This window comes from Balaenoptera musculus, chromosome 15 (genome assembly GCF_009873245.2).
Source record: "Balaenoptera musculus isolate JJ_BM4_2016_0621 chromosome 15, mBalMus1.pri.v3, whole genome shotgun sequence".
Taxonomy (NCBI): Eukaryota; Metazoa; Chordata; class Mammalia; order Artiodactyla; family Balaenopteridae; genus Balaenoptera; species Balaenoptera musculus.
This window is the reverse complement of record NC_045799.1, coordinates 31935394-31955703: the sequence shown is the minus strand read 5'-3', so window position 1 is coordinate 31955703 and position 20310 is coordinate 31935394. Positions and strand designations below refer to the sequence as shown.

The 20310-nt window shown below is 41.7% G+C and overlaps 1 protein-coding gene across 3 annotated transcripts in view; it reads left to right on the top strand.

The window, feature by feature from the left end:
* SLC23A2 (solute carrier family 23 member 2) overlaps positions 1–20310 on the top strand; it is a 143420-nt gene that overhangs the window by 68297 nt on the left and 54813 nt on the right. For all 3 annotated transcript variants that reach the window (XM_036826304.1, XM_036826305.1, XM_036826303.1), the window contains one exon: positions 16695–16793. In XM_036826304.1, coding sequence (XP_036682199.1) covers positions 16695–16793 — 99 coding nt within the window. The remainder of the gene's footprint in view (positions 1–16694; positions 16794–20310) is intronic.

The following is a 20310-nucleotide window of genomic DNA, read 5'->3' as shown; positions in this document are numbered from 1 at the left end:
CTGTCATAGCAGCGTGCATTTAAAAAAAGACATCAAAATTGGTGAATTTTTGTGTAGCCATTTTAATATTGAAGATGGAAGAAAAACAACATTTTTGGCACATTATGCTTTATTATTTCAAGAAAAGTAAAAATGCAACAGAAATGCAAGAAAAAAGGATTTTTGCCGTGTATGGAGAAGGTGCTGTGACTGATCGAATGTGTCAAAAGTGGTTTGTGCAGTTTCATGCTGGAGATTTCTTGCTAGATGATGCTCCATGGTTGGGTAGATTAGTTAAAGTTGATAGTGATCAAATCGAGACATTAATTGAGAAGGGTCAATGTTATATACCACACAGGAGATAGCCGACATACTCAACATATCCAAATCAAGTGCTGAAAATCATTTGCACCAGCTTGGCTATGTGAATTGCTTTGATGTGTGGGTTCCACATAAGTTAAGTGGAAAAAACCTTCTTGACCATATTTCCGCATGCAATTCTCTACTGAAACGTAATGAAAACGTTCCGTTTTAAAAACAAATTGTGATGGGCAATGAAAAGTGGATACTGTACAATAATGTGGAATGGAAGAGATCGTGGGGCAAGCGAAATGAACCACCACCAACCACACCAGAGTCCAGTCTTCATCCAAAGAAGGTGATGTTGTGTATATGGTGGGATTGGAAGGGAGTCTTCTATTAAGAGCTCCTTCCAGAAAACCAAACAATTAATTCCAACAAGTGCTGTTCCCAATTAGACCAACTGAAAGCAGCTCTCGACGAAAAGCATCCAGAATTAGTCAACAGAAAATGCATAATCTTCCATCCGGATAGCGCAAGACTGCATGTTTCTTTGACAACCAGGTAAAAACTGTTACAGCTTGGCTGGAAAGTTCTGATTCATCCGCCATATTCACCAGACATTGCACCTTCGGATTTCCATTTATTTAGATCTTTACAAAATTCTCTTAATGGAAAAAATTTCAATTCCCTGGAAGACTGTAAAAGGCACCTGGAACAGTTCTTTGCTCAAAAAGATAAAAAGTTTTGGAAAGATGGAATTATGAAGTTGCCTGAAAAGTGGCAGAAGGTAGTGGAACAAAAGTTTGTGAATACATTGTTTAATAAAGTTCTTAGTGAAAATGAAAAATGTGTCTTTTATTTTTACTTAAAAACCAAAGGCACTTTTTGGCCAACCCAATAGAACACCTAGCTGGTGTCACCGAGAATTGCTTGCTATGGAGAAAAATCCCTACACATTTGGTAGTAGGAGTGTCAGAAGTGAAGTATTCTGTGTGGGTAGTAAAGGAGATACACAGGAAAGAAAGATGCAGGAGGTAGACCAAACTGGGTTTTTCTAATATAGCAGGAGGTATGGCAAGTTGACAAACAAACCATAGTGTTAGGGTTTGAATTCAGTAAGGGTGCTGTGAGAGTCCCCACGAGGGACCCCTGCCCAGCCACAGAGGAGATGACATCAGAGTCCTGAAAATGTCTGGGTGTAGCAGGTCCAGGGAAGGGAGAACGAGGGCCTTTCAGCTGGGGGAACAGTGGAACCATGTTCACTCTGGGCACAAGTTCAGTGTAAACAGTACAGCAGAGTTGAGTTGGGCAATGGGGGTGCTCATGAACGGTTGTAGCAAAATCAATTGTACCCAAGTTTTAGGGTAGAGAATTCCTGCCGTGGGCACTGGGAGTGGAAGGGTCTGGAGATTGGAAGGAGAGTTAGGGTATTAGAGCAGTTCAGGTGGGAACTGATCGTGACCTGATCTGGGAGAGTAGGAAGGAAAGGAATTCTTTCCTTCCTAGCTGCTCCATGTGAGGCTCTGGGAACACAGGTTCCTACTGCTGTGAAATTGATCTCCTGGTGGTGGTGAGAGGAGACAAAAAATAAACAACTAAGCAGAAGCATCATGTAGTGGCTGGTGACAAATTCTGCGAAGAAAATAAATCAAGGAAGGGGGATAGTGAGGAATAGAACATAAAGTCAGATAGGGGTGATTCAGGACTTGCAGACTATTGATTAATTTATCCCTTAAAAAAATGCACTCAATATTTCCCTCAGGTTCAGGCGTCTAGGAAACAGCGGTGAATTAAACAGCAAAAAACCCTGACCTCACAGAGCTTTCCTTCTGGCAGGGGAGACAGGTAATGTACACTAAAAATAAGTCAAATGTGTAGGTGTTAGATATTGATAAGTACCAAGGAAAAAATAAAACCAGGAAGAGGGATAGAAACTGCTAGGGGTGGTGTGTTGAACTTTCAGGTGGCCAGGAAAGGCTGCACTAGGAGATGGCATTTGAGTAAAGGCCTGAAAGAGTTGAGGGAAGCCCGTCATGGTAGTGTGAGCACCAAGTGCAAAGGCACTGAGGCAAGAGGCACTTGGTATATCTGAGGAACCCTGAGTAGGTGGTGCTGCTGGACAGAGGGTAGGGCGGGGTCAACAGACTGTGTAGGCCTCATTGGCCCTGGTAAGGATTTTGGCTTTTCTTGAGTTAGATGAAAAGCTGTTGGTGGCCTTTGAGCAGAGGCGTGACGTGCTCTGCCTAGTTTTAAAGGATCCCTCTGGGTGCTGAGTGGAAAGCCAACTGAAGGAGGGGAGCAGAAGAGCATTCAGGAGGTGACTGCCATAGAGCAGGTGAGCTGACAGGGCTCCAGCCAGGGTGCCAGCGGTGTGGGGGTGGTGACCAGTGGTCAGGCACTGGAGGAGAGCTGACCTGGATGCTGATGGACTAGACGAGGGTAGGGGCAAGAGAGAGAAGGCAAGGATGGTTTCAGGTTTCCCCTGAGCATCTGGGAGATGAACTGGCCAAGTACTGACATGGAGCAAGGCAGAAGGAGTCGTCATGAGTTTGGTGTTGGCCGTGGAGACACTGGATAGAAAGCTGGTAAGGGAAGCAGTGTGGGCTGGAGCTATTCACTGGAGGTTAGCAGTGTGGAGATGGTATTTAAAGCCAAGGAATTAGATGGCATCTCCTGGGGGTAGATGCCCCTAAGAGAGAAAAGGGGTCTGAGGGCCCTGCACTGAGGAGATGCAGTGTTTGGAGGTATGGAGGCTGAGGAGGGCCAGCAAGAGGGACAGGTAAGGAGTGGTGGCTGAGGTGGGAGGGACACCTCAAGAGAGGTCATTGTTTGAGCAGGAGAATGGCATCCTTCTTGCGTGTGTTTGCAGTCAGTGAGGAAAGCATTGTGAAAGCCAGCTGGATGAAGAGTAAGGATGGATTGCTCGATTTAGCCAGGTGAGCACCAGAGAGGACAGTGAGGGCTTGTAGTGATGTGCCATGGTCCCTAGGTAGGGTGAGGAGGGAATTAAGGCTGATTCAGGGGCTCTGGGGCTCAAGATGTTGAAAAGGCATTTGGGTAAAGTGTTTGGCAGTCCTGCTGAGGTCAAGAAACTGGGAATTGGGGTCCTTGGGGCACCTAAGAGGAAAGATAGGTGGATGAGGAAAAGGCAGCTTTGAGAGGTGCTAAAGAGGTAGATGTGACCAGATTTGGTGCTGGGTTGGATGTGGGTACAACAGGAAGTCAGGAATGACCTGAAGGAGTTGGGGTAGGGCACCTGGGTATATGATGGCACCCGTCCATGAAAAAAGAGACACACAAACAGAACACAGGGTACTTTTTTTCTTTGTTTTTAAGTTGGTTTGGGGAAGTAATGAACTGATAGAACAGAATATTTAATTCTGTATTCTTCCATGATGCTTTGTATTCATTTACAGTCAGGAAAGTCATGATTCCTTTGCATCTGAGGTCTTTTCCCTTTTGTCTTCTAGCAGCCAGGAAGCAGGTCTTCCTTCTCTTGCTGAGAATGACCATCTGAAATGAGATCTGAACACGATTTATATTGGCATCTTCTAGCACAGAAAACAGCTTTCTGATTCACAGTTAGGAAGAGGATTGTAAAGAGATCTCTCTCTCTCTCACACACACACACACACACACACACACACACACACAGGCATTATAACATTTGGGTTTGCTGGGCAGTCCTGGTTTACGCCTGTTGTCCATACTTCTTGTTATGATTCCCCTTTATGCTCACAAGAGTCCTGGTTTGGCTGATATGTTGTCAGCTTAATTACAAACAAATGTAAGCATATGAATAGCTGAAAACATTTTTGGCTCTTGAGAAACTTTTCAAAAAGTCATATGTTTTATTAGACATACACAAAAAAGCCCTTCTCTGATTATAAAAGTAATCCATGCTCACATTAGGAAATTTAGAAAATACAGAAAAGTATTTAGAAGATAAAGGTTATTTTTGCATTGGATGGTTATGGAATTGATCAGAAAACAGTTGGTTCCCCTCCCTCCCCCGTTTTGTATTACTACAGATGGGTTTTCTTCTTCCTGTAAATTTACACTTGTGCCAGATTGGAAGGAAGTCAGAGAAAGAGGCCTGGTCCAGGCATAAGAAAGTATATGAAGAACAACTAACCCAGGAGGGAGAGGTTTGGGTGGCACCAAGGTTGGGGAGGGGTGGCCAACAGCTTTATAAAGAAGAGGTGAGATGTCCTCCTGGAAGAGATCTGAGACCCCAGGGCAGTGGCCGGATGGGTGTGCTATAGGGGGTGGTGAGCAGCTCAGAGCTGTGCCCACGTAAGGATGCAGCCAGGGAGACAGATGGTCCTCTCCTTCCTTTCCTTTTTCCTGTCACGTCCCTCTACTTCCTCTCCTTTCTTCCCTTTCTTTCCCTTCACTTCTCTTGTCTTTTCTTCTTGTAAGAGAAGGGACTTTAGCAGACATGGGGAGGGGTGGGTGAAGAAACCATATAATGGTGTTAGTTCACAAACATGCAGGACAGGGAGAGACCAAAGAAAGAGGCAGACACTCCAGATTGGTAGGTGGCAGGTTTAACAAGCAAGGGAACTTACATGCAAGGCTTGTCTTGGGTGGCCTCAAGAGGAGTAGATCTCCACACCTCCCCTCCAGAATCTTAAAGTTTATACAGAGGCCTCAACAGGGTTCAGTCATGTATCCCGTCCAGATGGCCCCTGTTGGATGTGCTCTCTCAAAGCTGTGTCCTTGGAACAGCTCACACTCTGGGAAGTGGGCAGAATGTACATTCCAAGGACGGGGGTGGGGAGCCTCCAGTTGCCCAGGTCCAGCTCTAGGGTCAGCTGGTGGTCACGTCCTCTTGATGACCTCATCTTTGATTCCCCTGGGCCCCTGACTCTGTGACGGCAGATTTGAACATGCTCATTCTCAGCAGTGAAAAGAAGGCACAAGATTTTTTTTTGTTGTAAATAGTCCTTTTAAAAAGAGTGAATAAGGAAGCCTGGAACATGTCCTTGTTCATATGACTTTAATACCAGGTGCTGTGGAGTTCCTTCTTGTACACTTCCTAAATAGAGAGTTCAGAGTTGTTAGATCTTAAAATTGAAAGTTTTAGTTGGATGATAATAATAGTTGTTTTGGAAAATGTTCTCTTTCTGTAATAATAATTAGAAATTGGGATTGAGATTGTGTCGTTCTAAGAAGAGGATGAAGAGAGAGTATATTTCCTGGAGCCTGCCCAGAGAATTGGTTTAATTCCCCTCTTTCTGTAAGATAAGAGTTTGAATCTACTGCATAATGGCCATGATTTAGGGGAGGGAATGTTGATAGGTCAAAATTTAACAGCCAAAATGAGCAGCCTTTTCTATTTAAAAATGTATGTGTAGGGAAATTTTTTTATTTTAGAAAGGGGATATGCCAATATATGCTTTGAAATAAAAATACTGAAAAGATAGGATGCAAATGAAGGTTTTATGTATGTTAGATTCTTTTCCTTACCTCTTCCTTCCTTCTAGAGTTTTTGATATTTTAAAAATAAATTTTTCTGCTCTGGTTTTGAGTTTCAGATAGTTTCTTATATTGCAGCTTTTCATTTGAATGGAGTTTTGGTAGTTTTGAATGAAATGAGAGATGTTAGTAATACAAAATGCCCATCTAATAATTGGGACACATACAGTTTGGCATGAACTATCTTAAAATAAGAGTTGCTGCAGTCACCTCCTAGAGCAGGTTTACAAAGTTGATTGGCATTTTGGCTGATTATCTCTTACTTGTGTTGTGTGAGGCCAGATCCATAGAATTTGGGCCTTGAAGGACATCTTGTCCCATCTGCTCTTATTCAATGCTTGCTTTGTGCTCCAAGCTATACCAGACGTGAGGAGAATGCAACAGACATAGTACCTAAGCTTCCTGCCTTCCCTACCCTATAAGGCCACCATCAGCACCATCCCTGCTGCCACTGCTTTCTTTGGGTCCTCATTATTTCTTGCCAGGATCACCAGGACAGCCTCCCAGCCTCCTAGTCTGTTTCCTTTCCCACCCCTCATTGTCATTCCTACCTGTCTTTTGCATTTCCTAGACTAGTTAAGAGTTCTTTTTCTTCTAGGCGTTTACACCTGCTGAACCCCCCAGCTTTGAATTCTCCATTCCTTCATTACCTGTATTTACCCAAGCTAAGTAGGCAGTCTCCTGAGCTTTAATGATTAGAGGTAAGATATTTCAGATTGATTTCTTTACCACAATCTAAGCCCAAAATTCTGTTGGAGAGAAAGCTTATTTCCTGTTAGGATTTAATAAAGTAGTTGAGGAGGAAAATAGGCTGTGGGAAGTTGCATGGTAGTAATTACCTGGTCATTCCCCCTCCCCCTTTTACATTTTACATGTTTTAAAGTATCTGTATTTCTCCCCAGGCTTGTTGTCACAATGAAATGGAAGTAATAAGAAAACCAACTGTTCTTTCACTGTACCTTTTTTCTAGCTTGTATATGTTTATTTTCTGTCAGTTTCGTTATTTGTATAACTTAACTCATTTAGAAAAGAAATACGTTCACTGCAGAAAATTTAGAAAACATAAAACAGTGTAATGAGGAAGAAACCAAATCAGTTAAAGTCCCATCAGCCAGAAAAACAACATGCTAATATTTTGGTGTATTCCTTTCCAGAGACTTGAAACAAATATTTGGGTATTCTATAAAATTCTCTCTCTCTCTCTCTCTCTCTCTCTCACACACACACACACACACACAGACACAATCTGCTTTACAAAGCCCTTTAACTTCATATTGTATCCTGGCTTATCAGTGTCATTGAAATACATAATTTGTAGTGGTGACATGTTAGCGAATCGTGGACCTAACATAACTTCATTGGGACCTTGGGTTGTTTCTAATTCTTTGCTATTATAAATGACAGACTAGTGTATGTTAACCTTATTGTAGCAGTTTATACTCTTAGCAGCTATGTGAGAGAACCCCACCCACCCCCTACCCCACCACTGTGCACACAGGCCAATGCTAGATGTTAAATTTAAAAATCAACAAGTTGATAAGTGAAATCTAATTGCTTTAGTTTTGAATTTTAATGAGGTGGAAAACTTTTCCTCCATGTTCCTGGCCATTTATATTTTTTGTGAATGTCTCTCTTCATCACCCTTCCCCTTTTATCTCTGTTGAGCTATAGTGATGATCCGAAATACCTCAGCTGTCTTAGAGTAGCACACAGGGCTATTAGAAGTTACAGTTGCAGAGAAAATTCCTGGATCACATAGCAGTTTGAGGGAGAATAGCAGTTTGAGGGCTATTAGAAGTTACAGTTGCAGAGAAAATTCCTGGATCACATAGCAGTTTGAGGGAGAACCTGTAGCACTGCTGGCCAGAGCTGTGCCTGTCATCAACCAATAGCCCCAGGGTAGGAGGGGGAGATCACATTTGGTTCCATCTATGGAGGAGCAGCTTGGTGTGTGGAAAGATGTGGCTTTGGGGCCTTAACTGTAAGTCTCAGTTTACCCCTTGATACCCATGAGAAACTGTGCGTTCACTCATCCTTGAAGCCACAGCCACCTGGGGTGTTTGAAAAGTAAGTGAGATTACACGTAGCAACATCAGATCATATACACAGTATGCAGTGAATACATGTTTGTTCCACTCCCCTTCTCCACTTCTGCTGTGCCTCTTAAACCACAGAGCCCAGGCAGATGGGAGGATCAGAAGGGGGACTCAAGCCATTGACTCTTTTACAAATGTTAACTGGCTTTGGGAAACAATCTTTCTCTGATAGGCTTCTTCAAAGGCCTGCACAAGTATGTGGACCAAGGGAGGGTGGGCACCTGCAGAATGATTATCTAGATATTATTTAAAGCCTCAGACAGGATCCTGAAGGAAAGAGCTTGAGGTCTGGAGTAAGGTCTGCATTGCAAATGTGACTCAGACCCTGAGGGAATTACTTAAATTCTCTAGGTATCAGTTTCCTAAAATGGGAATGTAAATAGTATCTGTCTCAGAGTTGTCACAGGGATAAAATGAGAAAATATACGTAAACTTATTAACATGGTACCTGGCATTTGTGAAATGTGCAATAAATAAGAGAATAAGGAGAAACTTAGTTAGTTTAGCTAAAATGTCAAAATACTTTGACAGAGTTTTTCGACCAAAATGTTGGAAGTCGCACTAAGATGGGGGAGAATCTTTTTTGCCCCATTCCATCTCCTTTTGAAGGCTCATCCTTATGGCCATATTCATAGAAACCAGGAAAGAAAGAAGTCCAGATGGAAGGAGTCCTGCTCTCATGTTGGAACCGGTGGTGAGGGTCAGGAAAAGGTTCCACATTAATACATGGTTGTGAAGCAGGGTGTGTAATTCTCCTGTCATCATGTGTGTATGCGCAAATGGGCTGGTACTTTTGCAGACCGTCTGTAACCAGCTTTACTGTGTTTAACAAGGTGCCCTGGACCTCTTTTCCAGAAAGTTCAAATGGATTTGCCTCGTCCTCGTTAGCAACAACATGGTATTTATCTTAGAAGATGTACCATAATTTTAATTGGTCCTGAAAGGAAGTTCTAGTTTTAAATTAGTATTTATTTTTTAAACATTAGATAATATATTTATATAATTCAGAATTTAAGAGTTCAAAGGGTATTGAGTGAAAAGCCCCTTGCTTGGTCTTGCATGCACCAATTCTCCCTACACACTACCTTTCAAGAAATAGCTTGTGAATATGTAAGCAAATGCCCTTTTACACACGTGTGTGCATCTAAATATCTGTCTATAGCTCTGCTCTTGCTTTAGCCACTTATATATCATGGATGATGTTCTGTATGTACCTATGTCAGAATATAAAGCGCATCCTCATTCTTTTGGTAACTCCAGAGCATTCTGTGGTATGGATGTATTGTAATTTATTTAACTATTTCTAGATAGACATCTAGTCTAGATTGTTTCTAATATTTTGTTGTTACAATTTGCACTGTAGTGAATAACCATGCACATGACAGTTCAGTCAGATGTAATAGAAGGATAAATTTCTAAGAGTGGGATTGTTGAGGCAGAGGGTGTGTGCCTTGGTAATTTGAGGGGTACAACTCAGTGACCTCTGTTGAGGTCATTTCGTCTCCATTTGCAGGGTGAGTGCCTGTTTTCCTGCAGGCTTGCCAGTGGAACATGGGTCAGACTGGGCCTTTGGCCAGTTTAAATTTATTTATTTATTTATTTATTTATTTATTTATTTTTGGCTGTGTTGGGTCTTCGTTTCTGTGCGAGGGCTTTCTCCAGTTGCGGCGAGCGGGGCCACTCTTCATCGTGGGGCGTGGGCCTCTCACTGTCGCAGCCTCTCCCGTTGCAGAGCACAGGCTCCAGACGCGCAGGCTCAGTAGTTGTGGCTCACGGGCCTAGTTGCTCCGTGGCATGTGGGATCTTCCCAGACCAGGGCCCGAACCCATGTCCCCTGCATTGGCAGGCAGATTCCCAACCGCTGCACCACCAGGGAAGCCTTGGTCAGTTTAATAGATGAAAAAGTTTAGTTTTAATTTGCATCTCATGAGTGAGGTTGAACATCTTTTCAAATATTCAGGAGCCATTTATATTTCCTTATTTTCCTGTTGGAATGTTCACCTTTTTCTTGCTGGTTTGTAGCCCTTACATATTTGCATGTCAGAGAATTTAACTTTGTTATCTATAAAGTGTTAGCGCCTGGAAAGAATGGAAGACAATGGCCCCCTTTTGGGTGGTGTGCCATAACCTGCTGGCTGCCCTTGGGATTTTTACTGGAGTCAGTTTGAGGATGGGGGGTGGGGGGTCCAAGGGACATACCTAGTTAAGCTCTTGCAAATATTGCCTTGAAGGGAAGATACCTGGTGAAATGCCCAGCCCAGTGCTCGGCATGAATCTGTGCCCAGCAACATTAGCTTTCACCATCACTGCGGTTGTGAGATACGTGTGGGAGCAGGAGGAGCACAAACAATGTCTGCAGTATGAGCCAGTGATGGCACATCAACCCATCCAGCCCTTTGGGGTAGGGGCCGGCTTTAGAGAGAGGTGAGGTACCTTCTGCTCCTCTTGAAGGACAGATCATGCTGGGGGGCAGGTAGGACACACCTGGAACCCTGACGGATTCTCTGGCTGCTGTGGCCCCAGGAGCTTTCTGGAGAAGACTGAAGAAATTCAGAGCTGCCCTAAGAAGACCTGGGCTGGGCTGGGCAGTGCAAGGGAAGGAGGCTGTGCTTTGTAGGGTTGGCTGGGCTTTTGGCTGCAGTATTGGTTGCTTCTGATGGTTTTGCTTGCACGTAGCCACTGGGTGTGTCACAGGGAGCTGCTGTATTTGAAGAAGCAATGGAAATAAGATTAGGGGCTTTGCTGCCTCTGCCAACTTTAGGGTCAGTAGCATTAAATTAGATCTACCAGCTAGATCTTTTGGGGAGTCATAACCTAAGATTGACAAGCCCTGGAGGTTTAGCATATGTTGTATTATATTCACTTTGATTTATTTTTCATGGCAGTTAATCTTGAAGTTTCAAATAATTTGAAGGTAGGTGGGAGATTTTTATGTTCATTAAAAGGAGGCTTGGGTTAAAGGCTGTGAAACAGTAGTCTTGGTATCATCTTTATTTAAAACACATTTTAATTGTAGTATAGATACACATATCAGAGGAAATAATGGTGTGTGTAGGGGGGTAAGAATAAGGTGTGTTACCTCCATACCACATTGCTTGCGGGATCTTAGTTCCCCAACCAGGGATCGAACCCAAGGCCCGGGCAGTGAGAGCGTTGAGTCTTAACCACTGCACCGCCAGGGAATTCCCACCTTTTTATTAAAAGAATAGAAAGCACTTAATTTGGAGACCTTTATTACTACTCTGAAAGTGATTGTTTTAGTAGAAAATGGCTTACTTGACTACCAGACACATGACAGTCAGTGGTGGGTAGATTTTACCAGATCTGCAATAGGTGATAAATTGAGTTCTGATCAGAGGTACTGGGTTTCCCTGGTACCTTCATCCTTTACCTTCTGTATGAGTAACACAAGCTCATCCAGCTGTCGGTTTAAATTGGCATTGCTGTCATAATGATGCTCAGTGTGGGACTCCTGGGCTATCACTCCTGTCACTCCTGCTTCCTATACAATTTGACCGTCTTAGGATTACTGTTCAGAAACAAATACTTTAACGTTATTGTCTTAATGGAAATAAAACACATAAGCAAGAAAGACATATTTACTGAGCAGTAGACACATACCCCCACCAAAGGCAGCATAGCCTTTTTTTGTTGGAGACAAAACCAACTGGACAAATTTAGGCAGAGAGACCCTGCTTTCCTAAACTGATGGAGTGATTGTATAATATTAGTCTAGGCAAAAAAAATTTAAAGCCACAAGTTTGATTTCAAATAGTTCTGGGAGGAGAAAGGACATGGTTCCCGAAAAATTTTAAAATAATCTGCTGATATATATATATTTTAAAGAAAAGCATGATCAGTTCCCTGAGATGAAAGATGCCAAGATTTCCCTCTGTTATCTGTGATGCTATTAATAACACAAAAGAAAATCCATTTTTATTCAGTTTAAAAAGCTTTCCAAGACATGTTTTATTTCCCAGTTGAAATAATATTTAGAGGTTCAAAAATGTGGAGCTTTCATAGTATCAGCAACATTTTAATCTTTTTCTCTTAAAAAAAAAAACAAACAAAACTCTATGCCTTTCCTGAAGAACTGATTTGATTTTTAAAATTAGATTTCATGTTTTTTAAAAAATGGACCATTAGAGTGGCTAATTTAATACGCCAAAGGGAAAATATTAGTGAAACAACTAGTGTTTTACTTTCAGTGATGTTTAGTCACTCCCTGCACATAGACACAGGAGACACAGCAGGTCAGTGGTCCCTTTCTTCTATAGCCTTGGCCTCCCTCTGGTGCTGAATTCCCCTTTCCCTTGAGTGAAAACCTGTTTCATCTCCCATTTGCTCCAGAACCTCCTACCTTCTAGGTTTGTTCCCATTCTCAATTGGAGCGCTGATGGAGCAGGGACCTGGGAAGAAGGGGAGCATTTTCCTCTCTTAGGGGTGAGGATGGCTTGGAGAGAGGCAGTGGCTCAGCTCTGTAACATGAGACTTCCAGGATGGAAGGTGGGCTCTGAGGTCCCCAGGGGTGGCTTTACCTGTGGAAATATGTTAGAAATCGTAGGTCAATAATATTTTCAGTTGAATAAACTTCCCACACTGGCCTGGGAAAGTAAGCTTCTTTATGGGGTGATTTCTATGGATCAAACACATTTTGAATTGACTTACAAACTTCTGTTGTACCAGTTTGTCACTCTGTCTCTCCCTACACAAATCTTTTTGGGACCAGCACCTCCATCCACCGGCCACCTGGGTGAGTGAACTGGACAGCAGCCCAGATGCTTTACCCCTCTGCCCCCAAAATCCAGTCCAGGCCTGGGGTGTTGCCCGTCGTACTGTGGTGGTGTCTCCCCCTGCACTCGCCCTGCAGAGCTGCGGTGCTGTGGTGCTACGGCTCCTGTTTGGGCAGTCCCCAGGCAGTATTAAGGCCATGTCCTAGCTCTCTCTTGAACCAGACTACCTTTCCCAGAGCACTGTTAAAACCTTGGCTCAAAAAGAAAAAAAAACCTTGGCTCAGGCCACTGTCCCTTCTTGTCCGGCAGTTGCCTCATAAAGGGTCTGCCTGCCTCTGTTCCCGTCATCATCCCCTTTACTTCACCCCACCCTTCCACTCTCCCGCTGCAGTCAGCATGGTCATCCAAAGCCAGATGTGGCACACTGGATCATGGCACACCTGTCCTGGGCACCACGTCGTGACTCCCTGCTGCATCCTTTGTTCAGTCACAATTCTGTAACGTGACACCCGTTCCTGGGGGGTGTCAGGACTGCATCCTCATTGCGTGGGCAGAGTAGATTCTCAAACAGGGTTTGTTGAATGAATATGTGAGCCTTTTCCTAGGCTGGGGACCATCTGCATTTTATAGTACCTATTTATTTAATTGTGTGTGTGTGAGAATGGAATAAGTCAGGGGAGGAGTGAGAGTTGCTAACTCCTGCCAGAATCTACTCTTTGGTGACGCATACACAGATTAAAAAAAAAAAATATTGAGGTGAAATTCACACAACAAAATTAATAATTTAAAAGGGAACAATTCAGTGACATTTAACACAGTCACAGTATTGTGCAACCATCACCTCTGCCTAGTTCCAAAACATTTTCATCACCCCAAAAGAAAACCCCATACCCATGAAGCAGTTTTGCTCTCTGCGGCAACCATTGATGAATGTAGATGGTTAGTTTTAGCTGGGATAGGACTTTAAATCAGACCTGGGTTTTTCGGATGACTAAGTAATTAAATGTTGTTGTTTTAAGACAGTTCATCCTGAGTGTGTGTACCTCTTGGCTTCTAAGTGGGTTGAGTGCTGCTGTGATATGACTTGGAGCATGGCTGTAATAGTGAGTTAGAGTTTTATGTTGTGGATTTGAACTTGGCTAGGAGCATGTATCCTGCTGGCAGCTAGTTTTATAGGCAAACAAATGCCACAAACTCAGTCGGCTGTGTAAAAAGCTATAGCATGACTTAGAGAGAGTTTTAAAAGCAACTCTTTATTTGAAATAAAAATATTTTATCCTGTAAGAATTATATACTAGTTAATGGAGATTTTTGGGATACTTTAAAACTAGCCTTAGACTTGGGTTATATAATCTATATGACCTTGAATAAGAAATTAAAATGTTCTCTGGCCTGATTTCCTCAAGTGCAAAAATAGGTGGATTGAAATCTCTCTGGACTGCCTTAGTTAGTCCAAGCCATGCTGCTTGAATCTTTAGTCTTTTTAATTTCTTCCCTGTTATAAAAATAAATTGTCCTCATTAGAGAAAATTATCAAAATATATAAAGGGAAAAAGAGGGTGAAAATGGCCCCACTGATTAAAGGCAATCACTGTTACTATTTTGATGTACTGGTGTACGTCTTTTTTTTTTTTTAATATCTATCTATCTATCTAATCTGCGCCAAGTCTTAGTTGCAGCACTTGGGATCTTAGTTGTGGCATGCGAACTCTTAGTTGTGGCATGCATGCAGAATCTAGTTCCCTGACCAAGGATTGAACATGGGCCCTCTGCATTGGGAGCGCGGAGTCTTACCCATTGGACCACCATGGAAGTCCCTGTTGTACATCTTTTTATTAGCCATTTTAAAAAGCAGTATCAAATAACACACGAATATACTGATTATAAAAGATCCAAATACTAAAGAGGGGTTGGGAATGAAAAATGAAAGTTGCCCATCATTAATCCTTGCACCTAGGGCAACCTTCATAGTAGTTTGTGACTTTTCTGGATCCTTAACCAAACATTTGCACAGGTAGAGAGCATATTAAAATTTTATTTTATTTAGCATAATTGGGATAATTCTAGGCTTAACTGTTTTGTGGCTTTTAAAAAAAACAGTATTTCTTGGACTTGTTTCCTTGTCAGTACATCAGTTTTATTCTTTAAAAAAATTTTTTTTAATTAAATGGGTCAATTTACATAAAGTGCCCTTTTTTAAAAAAAATTTATTTATTTTTGGCTGTGTTGGCTGTGTTTTGGCTGTGTTGGGTCTTCGTTGCTGCGCGCAGGCTTTCTCTAGTTGCGTAGTGGGGGCTACTCTTCATTGCAGTGCGTGGGCTTCTCATTGCGGTGACTTCTCTTGTTGCGGAGCACGGGCTCTAGGCGCACGGGCTTCAGTAGTTGTGGCTCACGGGCTTAGTTGCTCCACAGCATGTGAGGGATTGAACCCGTGTCCCCTGCATTGACAGGAGGATTCTTAACCACTGCGCCACCAGGGAAGCCCAGTTTTATTCTTTTAAATGGCTGAATATTGGGAATTCCCTGGTGGTCCAGTGGTTAGGAGTCGGCACTTTCACTGCCATGGGTCCAGATTTGATCCCTGGTCGGGGAACCTGCAAGCCATGTGGCAGGGCCAAAAAATTAAAAACTTAAAAAAAAAAAAAAAGGCTGAATATTATTCTTGAAACGGATATATGATAATTTAACAGTGTCTGTCTTTTTGATAAACATTTAAGGTTTTCTAAGTGTTCAGCGTTGTAAATAATGCTGCAGTCATCAACCTTGAACATAGATATTGCATAGATATTTCTGGAGGATAAGTTTCCGTGAGTGTAATTGCTGGCTCCAAGAAAATGCCTGTTTTGAATCCCAGTGCTAAGTTCCCCACCACAAAGGTCATTCCACCAAGAACATAATCTCCCTACACCCTGGTCAACACCAGATTCATCTTTTAAAATTTTCCCCTAATTTATGTTAAAAAATGAAATTACATTTTGTCACTTCTATAATTTTACGTAAGGTTGAACAGCTTTTTTTGTGTCTCATTGGATATTTTAATTTTTTTTCCCTGTGGATCATAGACTCCTGTCCTTTGGGTTATTTGTATTACGGATTTGCAGGTGTTCTTTTTGAATTACTAATACCGATCATTGTTACGTGTTGCACTGTGTTTTCTCTTACACCATCACTCATCTTTTACTTCTCCTTAGTGTATTTTATAACACCAGAATTTAAACTTTTTGTGTGGTTTTTCTTTTTTTCCTCTGTATTTAAAAAATGTAGTTGTGTTATTCATAAATATAATTATATTCATTATTATTTTTTTCAAGATAGATTCTTAAAAATGGAATCATTAGGCTAAAGACTAAAAATATTTTAAGTTTCTTGCTGCAGTCAGCCAGGACCTAAGGAGACTGTGCTTTATCTCACCAAGGGTAGGCATGAAGAGGGGTCGTGACCTGCTGGGTGCCCAGGTGTTTTCTTTTGATTCTCAGGATAACTTCTAGTCCATACCTTTAGGGCCCAGAAACTCAATTTTGTTGGCGTAGACAGCCCCTCCCCATCCACATCCCTCCAATGCCACAAGGAAAGGCGCACACCAGTGGGCTAGTTTATTTAATTGCAGTGAGAAATATAAGTTAGTAAGTTAGGGTAACAGCAGTGCGTGAATTGCTCTAACTGGCACATTTCTTCCCTGTAGGGACATAGAAGTAAGTTGTTATCAGGCATTACCTGGGAAGGGATCTTAATCAAGGCATCTCAGGATGCCTCTCACCCGCTCAGAAACTGCAGCTTTGTCCTCTCAGCCAAGCCTCCCTTGTCCCTGGAGGCTGTTGGGGGTCCTACTCCTTGTAGTTCCTTTGGGTGTTCCATTTCTGGTCTCCTTCAGCTGACCCCCATTCATGCAGCCTCACTCTATAGGACACATGGTACGTTTCTCCATCAAAAACACATGTGATCACTGGTGCAGCGCTCACTTGTCAGGAGTTTCATTTAAGAAAACTTAAAACTTGGCTAATCTGATAAGTGAAAATGCAGTTTTTTTCTTTGGGGGAAAATGTTTTCATACAACAGAGTGTATAGGGTGAAAAAAGCCTCTAAATGAAGTGTTTCCCTTCAGGTGGTGATCAATGGAGGTGCCACGTCCAGCGGTGAACAGGACAATGAAGACACCGAGCTCATGGCAATATACACGACAGAAAATGGCATCGCAGAAAAGGTACCCCTTGCATCAGCCCCAGCCACTCACCCACCACTGCTGTCCCAGATCCCCTACAAGGAAGCGGATATCCATCTGGAGTTTTGTCTCTACCCGCCTGAGTGTGTGTGTGTGTGTGTGTGTTCTCTTTACAATGGAAATAGAAGGAGTGAGGAGGAATAGAAGTTACTAATTTTTAATTGTTTTAATGGCAACATTAAAGTGAGAACCATGTAGAGGTCTTTATCTAGATATTTTTAAAACCTCAGCCAGGATGCCAGAGGGAAGTGTTAGGTCTGGATGGTAATATGACTCAGACCCTGAGGGGGTCGAAAGCTTTCTGGGCATTAGTTGCCTCATCTCTAAAATGGGTATAAAAATATTAGCATCTGTCTTAAAATTGTTGTGAGTATTAAATGAAATAATAAAGTTATTAGCATTGTGCCTGGTACATACCATGTGTACAGTAAATAGGAGACACCAGTAGATAGGTTATGTAGACTGTGAAAGTGCCTTGGACAAAGATCTTTGAAAAATCATGCTGAAGTGGGAGAATCTTTTTTTCCACCTCATCCCCTCTGCTTGACAGGTCAGTCTGTGTGACCATAGAATGTGTGACCATGTTCATAGAGGCCAAGAGAGAGCTGCCTGGAGAGGGTCCACATGCCTTGATTTCTTTTTCTCTTTGTATCTGCCACTGTGCCTAACACATATGAAAAGTATGATAACATGGCATTTCCAGACTGCATTGCAGCCCTAAGACTTCTCAATTTCATTTGAGTTTCACTTGACAGACTTTTAAAACATTTTATTTTTACTATCATCAACTTATATAATGACGCATTATATTCTAGAACCACTGTACTGCACTGTAAACAGTGTATACTCTGTATTCTAGTAACAGACCACTAGGAAGTTGATATATACAATTATAATACCCAGCTTGGGTATTAGTGCAGTAAGTTTACAGTGTAATCATGAAAATGATAAAGAACAAAAGAAATTATATTGAAATTCTTAAATAATCAAATTTTTGTGTCTGTGATTTCTTTCTTTTTCTCTTTCTCCCTTTTTCTTTTTCTTTCTTTTCCAGTTTGGGAGATGGAAAGTTCATTTTTGGCTATCTTGACCAATATGGCTGTTATTTGGTCAAGCTATTCTAAGTTTTGTGGAGGCTAGATTCATGCTGAGATGTTGAAATTCCTGCAGTGTTGGTTTCCAAGTTGCTCCTCAGAGCACAGATTGGAGCAGCCATGGTTGTGGCTGTGGTCTGCAGCAGAGACTCATTCCACAGGGCAGGATCTGGGAGGGGCCCACTGCCTGTCTGGCTTGGGTCTCAACATTCAAGAGGCACATCTTGTAGCAAAGTGCTTCTGTTTTTACAGACTTGTTGGGCTGCATCCAATCCTCAGTTATTTGGGCCTTAATCAGAGAGTCACCAGAATTTCCAGGCTGTAGGCTGTCATGAGTTTGGATGTTCATTATCCAGGAGTTGATAGCTGTCTTTTAATATACGATATTTGTTTTTCTCTTTCTGACTTACTTCACTCTGTATGACAGTCTCTAGGTCCATCCGTGTCTCTACAAATGACCCAATTTCATTCCTTTTCATGGCTGAGTAATATTCCTTTGTATCTGTGTAGTTTATACTGTGATGGCTGTCTTTTGAAATGAATAGTAGGGAGCATTAATTCTTCAGGTTTTTAAACATATGTAGCTGTACCTTTTACTGATCTGTTGGCAGGAAAAATGTCTAGTACACTAAAGTTAGCACATTTCTGCTAGACATTTATTGTTTGGGTGAACATTTTTTTCATCATCTAAACTTTGATAGGTGTGTATTTCCTTGAATACTAGTGAAATAGAATATCTTCCTATTTTACTGAGGTTTTTTTCTTGTCTTATGAAATGACAAGGATAGTGAGAGTTATCGTGTGTTGAATAGTGCTAAGGATCCAGACCCTTGGCTGAATGCTTTAAGCAACCTGTCACATTTAGTCCTCATGGCAACCCTGTTAGAATGGTGCTATCACTATCCCTGTTTTAAAGGTGAAGAAAATGAAATGTTTAGGTCCTTTGCTGTCTTAAATTTGTGTAAAGAAAACTTCACACCAGAGGATGCTGCCCTCTAGGATCTTGCTTTTCAGATGGCATTTAAAGGCTCTCTGAACAGCTGACTGTGAAATAAGGATAGACCATTCACGAAGAGACAAGAGAACTGAGAGCAAGAGAGCCTGTCCTTTGTGTTCCCCATATTCACAGGGTTTCTTAATTCATTGTAATGTATTCACTTATTTTATTAAAAACTTGACTTTTCTGATGTCCATTAAAACTCTTGAAGTTCTTATGATAAATGCTGGCTAATATGGTATTAGCTATAAGATGCTCAGCATCTTGGAATTTGATTAAAGGGATTTTTTTTCCTGAAAGGATGAGAAGGATAATGCCTCAAATCATCAATCATGAGTCCATAGGATGGACCTCAGTATCATTGGGACTCTTAGATTAGGGATGTTGAGGGACTTGAACTTCATAATGAGGGTTTTTTTTTTTTTTAAGTTTTTTTTAGTTTTTACCTTTTTTCACTTATGATTCCTGCAGATTCTCTTTAAGTTACCTTTTATCCCGGTACTAGCTGGTCTTGAAAAACAAAGTTCTCTTGAGCATACTTGTTTAACATAAACAGTTCAAAATTGTATTAAACAGTTTAAAATGTGCTGCCTCCATTCTTGGTCTACCCCACATAACTGGCAGCTGGCAGTCTGGTGTGTATATTCCACATTCTTTTCCACTCATGCCCACACACATATCCCAGAGTGTTGTACCATGTCCCCACCCCACCTACATAATGTATACCTCACCAGGTTAGTAAATGTATATGGAATTTTTTTATTTTTAAAATTAATTTTAATATCTTGAATAGATAATCTCATGGTTTTAAAAATCATTCTCTCTATATACACCTATTATTTCTGAACTGTTTGAAAGTAAGTTACAGGTACAATGCTCCTTTATTCCTAAATAACTTCAGTGTGTATTTCCTAAAAACAAAAACATTAGGATATTCACATTGATACAATTATTATTGATAATTGGTTGATTTCATTAATTTCAATTTTAAAATAAAGCTTAATAATTTTCATTTGAATTTCCTCAGTTCCAGTAATGTCCCTTACAGCTAAATAATAAGGAGTTAAATAGATAAAGCTTAGTTCCAGGATCCAAATCAGTATCACTTAATGCATCTAATTGTTAATGTGTATCTTTTTTTAATTAATTTATTTATTTTTGGCTGCATTGGGTCTTCGTTGCTGTGTGTGGTCTTTCTCTAGTTGCGGCGAGCAGGGGCTACTCTTTGTTGCGGTGCGTGGGCTTCTCATTGCAATGGTTTCTCTTGTTGCGGAGCACGGGCTCTTGGTGCGCGGACTTCAGTAGTGGTGGCATGTGGGCTCAGTAGTTGTGGCACGCAGGCTCAGTAGTTGTGACACACGGGCTTAGCTGCTCCGTGGCACATGGGATCTTCCTGGACCAGGGCTCG